Raw genomic sequence first — 8797 nt, 5'->3', positions numbered from 1 at the left:
ACGGGCTGAGAAGCCGGCTGTCCCACAGCTGTTACGTCATCCACCCTTTTATGTAAGGAGTTGACACTGTCGGTTAATACCTTTGACCTAACCATCCACTCTGGTGTCGGCCCCACAGGGGGCGACATCACATTTATCGGCATCTGCTCCGTCACTATATAAGCCTCCTCCTCAAACATGTCGACACAGCTGTACCGACACACCGCACACACACAGGGAATGCTCTGACTGAGGACAGGACCCGCAAAGCCCTTTGGGGAGACAGAGAGAGAGTATGCCAGCACACACCAGAGCGCTATATAATGTGGGGATTAACACTATAACTGAGTGAATTTTCCCCCATAGCTGCCTGTATATACAATATTGCGCCTAAATTTAGTGCCCCCCCTCTCTTTTTAACCCTTTGAGCCTGAAAACTACAGGGGAGAGCCTGGGGAGCTTTCTTCCAGCTGCACTGTGAAGAGAAAATGGCGCCAGTGTGTCTGAGGGAGATAGCTCCGCCCCTTTTCCGCGGCCTATTCTCCCGCTTTTTTCTGGATTCTGGCAGGGGTATTTACCACATATATAGCCTCTGGGGCTATATATTGTGGTATTTTTGCCAGCCAAGGTGTTTTTATTGCTGCTCAGGGCGCCCCCCCCCCAAGCGCCCTGCACCCTCAGTGACCGGAGTGTGAAGTGTGCCTGAGTAACAATGGCGCACAGCTGCAGTGCTGTGCGCTACCTTGGTGAAGACTGATGTCTTCTGACGCCGTTTTTCCGGACCTCTTCTTGCTTCTGGCTCTGTAAGGGGGACGGCGGCGCGGCTCCGGAACCGAACACCGAGGACTGAGCCTGCGGTCGATCCCTCTGGAGCTAATGGTGTCCAGTAGCCTAAGAAGCCCAATCCGGCTGCAAGCAGGCGAGTTCGCTTCTTCTCCCCTTAGTCCCTCGCTGCAGTGAGTCTGTTGCCAGCAGGTCTCACTGAAAATAAAAAACCTAAATCTATACTTTCTTTCTAAGGGCTCAGGAGAGCCCCTAGTGTGCATCCAACCTCGGCCGGGCACAAGATCTAACTGAGGCTTGGAGGAGGGTCATAGTGGGAGGAGCCAGTGCACACCAGGTAGTCATAAATCTTTCTAGAGTGCCCAGCCTCCGTCGGAGCCCGCTATCCCCCATGGTCCTTTCGGAGTTCCCAGCATCCACTAGGACGTCAGAGAAATGTGGTTATTTCCTTATTTTTGAAATTTGTTACTGGTTGTGAATTGGTCCTTGAGAAAGCAAGTAGATCAGTCAGTAGAATAAAGCTGGTATACAAAAACTGTATGGGACTAAAATATTTCCTATGCAGAAAGGTTTTCAAATAGCCTGAAAATAAAAGCTTCTAAAAGTATGCCAGGTACACACTAGACTATAATTTGAATGATGTGCCCGATTTCGATGGATCGGAAGACACATCATTCAAATCGTCCAGTGTACACACACTAGGTCGCTGATGACTGGCGACTTCACTGGCGAGGCCCATACTGCTGAATGCAGCACGGCCCCTGCTGGGTCCCATCACAGACGATATCACTGAGAACACACATCATCTAGTGTATACCCAGTGTGCACAAAATGCAGCAGTGTAAGCCATCAAACACTACCTACCACCTGATGTTTGCTCTTCATTATTAATATATCATTGGCAAGTGCACTAACATCTACTGCCATAAATGGAAAGAGAGCTTAATGTGCTCCATAAAACATTAGGAATCACTGATTCGGATAGACATCTCAAACATAGGGACATTTAATTTGTTTTGTTTTTTTAATTCTGAATGTGCAATGTAGGAAAGAAAGCAAAAAATACTCAAACAGATCCAGCTATAAAAGGGAAAAAAAACCCAGAAACTAAAAAATCCGAACAACTTAACAAGCACTGTACATAAAAACTGATACTAGAACATTTACAGTCCTAACAAAATTACATTCTTTAAAAAATGTAATCAGAAATGCACAATAGTTTTCAAAACAGTTTTGAAATAAACTTTTTTTTGTAGACTGATCAATTCATGTTATAAAGTAATACTGTTTAGGCAAAATAATGGAGGAACAATTATACTACTTTGCTTCCTTAACTAATATATAATAAATGTTAAAGCAATCAAAATTAAATTATAAAATGACTGGACATATTAAATAAAAAGATGAAATGCTGCAAAATTGATGTCATATACAGTAAAGCAGGGATGTCAAAAAGAAAACAGGCAGATTCTAGGGGGCAATATAATAACTACACATGAAAATTGCATTTTATATACACAATACAAAAAACAATTTGGCTCTCTAGATATTTTAGGATACAAAATACTGAAACTCATTTACATATTCAATTACGTCAGTATTTTAAGTTTCTGAATGTACCAGTTTAAAAAGATTTTTTTTGGTCTTCCATTAGAACATTCACTAACAATGTCAATGTACTTTTACAAGTGTACCAAAACATTTAAATCAGAGGAGTCCAAAATTTAGTAAAATGTTGTTGTATTAAAAAAGTATTTGCATAATGTAAAGCCCATTATAAAAAGGTTTCATTTACCCTACAAACTGTACATATTCCTTTGTGAACAATTATTTCTGGATCTAGACAGAAAAATTAAGGGTGTCTATTTTTCAAAGGTTTGGGTTGTAAAACCCAGCACTTCTGATCGGATTTATGCCTGAAATTTAAAAGAGCAATGATTTTACTAACCATGTTTTGCTAGTAAAATAATTGCCCTTTTAAATTTCAGTCATACACCTAATCAGAAGTGCTAAGTTTTACTTTCCGATGCTTTGTAAATATAGCCCAAGGTCTCTTGAGAAATCAAAATACAAAAAAAATAAATATATTTCTTTGAACAACATTTCCTATAAGGAGATACCTTGTGACATGCTCATTAACATCTATACTGCAAATGTGTGTTTTATTAGCGTGGAGACCAGTTTGCAACATCTGTAATCTGTATGTCACTGCTAATTATGTAAAGAAGAAATCATTTTACACACTAGCAAATATAGCCAGATTTTTTGTTTGTTTGTTTGTGGGCATGTTCAGGTCAGTACAGCTCTTACATGAAGAGTCTTAAGGACAAACTTAGTTGCCTGTGAATAAGTGGGAGCACAATAACATCTTTCAACATTTGGAGCATACCACTCATCAAAATGCAGTAGAAGGCAATAGAAGTAGCTTTTTCTTAAACAGAAGTATTTATAAGAATTTGTCATGCTATCTCATGGCTGTGGGGTGATCCTGGTCGGCTGCCTGAACAATGGTTGCCAGCTAGCCAAAAGCAACAGATATGCAACTGTTCAGATATTACCTGCACATGTATGGTGTAAATAACACAAATGCACTGTAATCTAAAGATCAGAGCTTACAATATGTCAATTGGATAATTAAAGATTTGCCATTTTTGACACTTAACACTTTTATATTAAAGCCTGGCTTGTCGAGGGCTACGACAGCATTCCCTTATAAGCATTGGGTAGTCTTCCTTAGTCCTGGTGAGGCAGCTTAATTCTTATGGGAAGCATGTCTTCCATTAACTACGTGCTGCCAAGAGTGATGGAGAAATGGTGAAAAATTTAATAACACTTAACGTAATAAGACTTAATGTGAAAATGTACAAAAACTCAGATTTTTTTTTTTTTTTTTAAGAACCAGTTCTCAGGTTTTTTCTTTTTTTTTCTTTCCTGTAACAAACCTTTTTGGTCTAGTAACCAATATCAATTTGTGTGCATATAATAGAAATTGTTGCATAAAATCTTCGGTACGGTTAAAAAGAAATTCTATACATATATACATACACTGTGAGTGGCACTTACCAGTAATACGATTACTTTGAAGGCATGTAGTGTAGTACTGTATAAAACTGATTTGCATAAGTAACGTCTTCAAAACAGCATCAGGTATTTTTAAGTAATATTCAAAGTCTATGAAATGGTCTGGTAAATGGAGTTAATGAAAAAAAAAAATACTAAAATATATAATGTAAAAAACAGACAGATGCTTTTAAACGTCCAGCAGTTTGTGTGGTGCTTATAGGGGCAAGCTGGGAGCTGAAATTAAAACAAGGAAAAACCAGCTCATGTTCATTTGTACCATTCTTTGACACATTTAAAATGTCCTGGGAAGATGGTGATCACAACATACAGTATAAATGGAAAGTTATCGGCTGTATGTGTGTCATGGGCCTAGAGTCTATCCTATGACATTTCAGAAAGGCAGCAATGCGAGACCGTTTCCTCAACGAGGTAGAACAAGTTGTCTTCCGATCAGGCAAACCAGTTAAACAAATAGACTGAAACAGTTCTAGTTACATTTTTATTCCTTCTTGTTGGCTTAGTTGCGAAAGTGTTTTCTTGATGCGCAAAGCAGTGAGCCGCGCGGCCCCATTTGCATACCAACATTCCCGCATTATTTTGGCCATCACACGTAATGCCTGGTAAGGAACAAAAATTGCATCACATTTCTAAACAAAAATGAACACAAAGACCCCCCCCGGCCCCCAGAAAACAGTGTACTATAAGCAATAATGAAAGAGAACACAAATAGCCTAAAATCATAAACACACTAGTCACCACACTGACAGTATAGCAAATTAAAATAAACAGCAGCACTTAACATGACACAAAGCATACACTAAAGGGAAGAAGAAAAAATAAAAAAAGGGACCACTGAATTTTAGACACTTGATCTTTTACATGTAATTTAATCATCGCTATATTTCGCTTTGGACGTCACATATGCAGTCTTGCAAACATGATTTTTTAAAATAAATAAATTTACCGAAATAGGCTAAAGTTCGCACAAATGTTCACTTTACTGCAAACCGATGGAAACGCAACCTGCCACTATCTTTGGTCAAAGCAGTAAGCACCACTAACACTAAATCAAACAAATAAAATGGTGCTGACACAGCCACTATGGAAATTAGCTCCACTGGCAATCCTAGATCTTGCCGTTACTACTAGTTATAACGTATTTGACAGCAAATTAGAAAAAAGTATTCTGCCAAGCTAACAGGTTAGCTTGAAGTAGATTGGGGTTTTGCTAAAGCTGTTTAGAAGAGAAGCAAATCATATAAAAATGGCCACATATGCTTTACTTCAATTGATAAAATATAACAATATACTTGTGCGTAAGAACCATCTACTCGTCTAATGGGCCCGACACACTAGCTAACCCGTCGAGCTGCCTGACGGCCGATCCGGCAGACTGGCGACCCAGCAGGGGGGGGGGGGGGGGGGGTGACGGGGGGAGTGAAGTTTCTTCACTCCCTATGTCACCATATGCGTGCATGCTAATATGGACAAGATCGTCCATATTGGCCTGCATGCATAAGTGACCCAGCACCAACGATGAACGAGCGCAAGGCCACGCATAGTTAATCATTGGTGCCTACACACTGACCGATATGAACGAGTTCTCGTTCATTAATGAATGAGAACATTCATATCGATCACTGTTATCGCCTTGTGTGTAGGGACCTTAAGGTTGCTTGATAAACTGAAGTGGTTGGGGTATTCAAAGTAGAGATTAGTGAAAATGTATAAGATTGATAAGGTTTTTAAGTGTATTCATTTTATTTAGGATTGGATGAACATACTGCCGCACCTGCAGTAGATCTTCACCATCAAACAACATGGTGTCCAGCTTAGCTCTTTACAGGTAGCAGTCACCTGGTTGCTAGTTTCTTAGGACGCTGATTGGCATTACCAGTTACAGAGTGTGCAAGGAGGCAAAGCTGGAAGGAATAGCGCTTCCAAACTTCACAGTGAATGAGTGACAACTTACATTGCCACATGAACACACATAGGAGTGGATGGAGGGCTTATTGCATGTAAATTTTAAAAGAATATGTAAGTGCCGTGCTGGATCAGTTTGGAAAAAGGGGCCATGCGACCTCGAAGGCTTCTGTAAAAATTTTACTTCATGCTCAAGGGTATGAAGCGATCGTCTCAAGACGGAGACAGCTGCACTAACACATTCACAAACACTACAGTACCTCACCATCCATCTAGGGGGTCATTCAGATCTGATTGGTGCTCTGCGTTTTCGCACATTGGGCATTCAGGTATTAACAGCATATGCACCGCAATGCACACGCGCATCGGCCATCAACCTCGGGCAGCGACGGAATGGCGCAAAAAAACTGAGCGCACAGGCGTTTTCAAGGAGATTGACATGAGGAAGTCGTTTGTGGGTGGTAACTGACCGTTTGCTAGAAGTGTCCGGAAAAACGCAGGTGTTCCCAAGCGTTTTCAGGGAGTGTGTCGGACGTCAACTCAGCCCCGATCACCCTAATGTGATCGCACTGGAGGAGTAAGTCCTGGGCTGCGCACAGACTGCACACACTGGATATTAGCAGCTCAGCGTACACATAGGATCGCACACTTACACGGTGAATATACACTCCCCCGGAGGCGGCGACTATCTGAACGCAGGACAGCAAAATTAGCAGCCAGCGATCAGATCTGAATGACCCCCTATGTTTCCTTGAAAAGATTGTGGTTGGCTGCGGACCTTCCTCTTGTATTCCAGTGGGAAGAGACCATACTAGTGACTGTAGTAAATGGTTAATCTCGTCTTGTGAAATAGTAGCCCCTTCCTCAGCTACTCACCACACAGATCAGTCACAGGGGGATGGATAGCGAGTGTTAACGGATTCCTCACAGGGGTTGAAGCCTGGAGAGACTGCTCGGTGGTGTCCTGTTATCCTATTTATCATGTTATTCAGTTTAAAATGTTATGTCATTTGTTTGGTTTATCCTCCTCCAAAACATAATAAAATAAAATTTCTATTTAATTAGGGTTGAGAGACACAACATCTTTTAAACGCCTCTCTCAAGGAGATGGGGGGTCCAGGAACGTTTGTCAGGGGCCCTATAGCCTTATCGGCGGACCTGACAACACTTAAGAAAATGATTGCAGAGGCATATGTTGTAGGAGCTGGCACTATTTGGAGGCCTCTCACACGAACTTCATGAATTTTTGCATGAGTGCGTGACAATTATCACTCACTATACATAAACACTGTTAGCTCTAATATTATCTGGCTCTAATTTATACAACCCATGACTTTTCTAGGACATATCCATGGTCATTACCCCTCCCTAACTCCAGTCACAGATAGCTGCAGATGTCCAAAGTGCTGAGAGCCCATGAAGGTACCAGTCACGACACCTCTGATTAAGAAGTGGATTCGTAGTGTGAACAGGTGTAGTATAGTGTAAAGCAGTCTTGAGCAACATATAATAGTCTCAGATGGTGGCAAATTCAACTTCTAGAATCCCCAGATAACTAGCGTGTTAATGGATGCCACGGCCCTATTAACATACAGGTCCGTGAACTTACCACATATTCTATGTGTTAATGCCTATAGTAATAACATGTAAATATAATGGGGGGAATTCAACTGTTTGAAAAGTCGGTTGGGTGTCTGATTTTTCCTATCTAATAGACAGAAATAAACAGACACCCAACTGACTTTTTAAACAATTGAACACCCCCCCAATGAGCATTAAAAAGGGTCTAGAATTTAATAGCCTCAGGTGACCAGGCCCGAGGCTACCACGCTTTTTTTTCACCCTGTTAAATTAACAGGGCTAACTGAATTCCCCCTTTAGTCTTCTTTATTAACCAATTTATTTTACTCCAAAAAGCACTAGGGGTCTATTCATGAAGCAGTGAGAAGTGTGGAGAAGTGAGCCAGTGGAGAAGTTGCCCATGGCAACCAATCAGCATTGAAGTCACATTTCTAATTTGTATACTATAAAATTATACAGAGCAGCTGATTGGTTGACCATGGGCAACTTCTCCACAGGCTCACTTATCCACTCTTTTCACTGCTTTATGAATAGACCCCTAAGTATGTTCAGTCTGAAATTAACACAGAAAAATAAATCAGCAGCAGCTAAAGTTAGTGAAGGGTGTTTATTCATATTTAATACTTACTTCACAACTTTGCCATCTATTGGGAATGTTTGGTCTTAGTTTCTGTTCACAAACCACTTTCCTCATCTCCTCTACGGATGGGTCAGAGGGTACCAGGTCATAATAAGGTAACTGATAATCTTCATGAATTCCTGTTGAAATATAGTCAATAATATAAAACAGTGATAGGAAAAAACCACACTTCAGGCATATAATTTCAGTTACTGGTCCTCGGTTACGTAATCTGCTTTCTGAATGGGTCACAACTATGCTTTGTGACGTATATTATATATTGTATACATTGATCACAAAAGTACAGGTAGGTACTTATACATCATCCAATACCATCAGGGAGGAGTCTGATTGGCTCCAAAATTTATTCTGCAGCAGGAAAATGATCCCAAACATACAGCCAACGTCATTACAAACTATCTTCAGTGTACAGAACAACAAGAGGTCCTGGAAGTGAGGATATAGCCCACAGAGAGCCCTGATCTCAACATCAAGTCTGTTTGGAATTACATGGAGACAGAAGGATTTGAGCAAGCCTACATCCACAGATCTGCGGTTAGTGCTCAAAAAAGTTTGGAACAACCTCCCTGCAGAGATCCTGCAAAAACTGTTTGCAAGTGTACCTAGAAGAAGAAGTGATGCTGTTTTGAAGGCAAAGGCGAAGATTTCTATTCTGTTCATTCACTTTGCATTTTGTTGATTGATACCTGCCGAAAATGTTTGCACAGTAAAATATATATATACAAAGATTAAAATTGCGCCACATGTATGATAAACAGATATGTTGTTTGGAGAACTAGTTACTATGACACTCCCCTATGTTACTGGCGGGGCGTCCGCTAGTACCCT

General features: G+C 40.8%; 1 protein-coding gene across 1 annotated transcript in view; it reads right to left on the bottom strand.

Annotated features, from left to right (window-relative positions):
* Positions 1 to 1116: 1116 nt before the first annotated feature.
* Positions 1117 to 8797, bottom strand: part of TGFBR1 (transforming growth factor beta receptor 1) — a 175515-nt gene continuing 167834 nt past the window's right edge. The window contains exons 8-9 of the mRNA XM_063922774.1: positions 7958 to 8088; positions 1117 to 4442 (exon numbers count right to left, since the gene is read on the bottom strand). Of these exons, the coding sequence (XP_063778844.1) occupies positions 4317 to 4442; positions 7958 to 8088 (257 nt within the window). The 3' untranslated portion in view covers positions 1117 to 4316. The remainder of the gene's footprint in view (positions 4443 to 7957; positions 8089 to 8797) is intronic.

This window comes from Pseudophryne corroboree, chromosome 5 (genome assembly GCF_028390025.1).
Source record: "Pseudophryne corroboree isolate aPseCor3 chromosome 5, aPseCor3.hap2, whole genome shotgun sequence".
NCBI lineage: Eukaryota > Metazoa > Chordata > Amphibia > Anura > Myobatrachidae > Pseudophryne > Pseudophryne corroboree.
The sequence above is the reverse complement of the archived record's forward strand: the minus strand, read 5'-3'. Positions and strand labels throughout refer to the sequence as shown.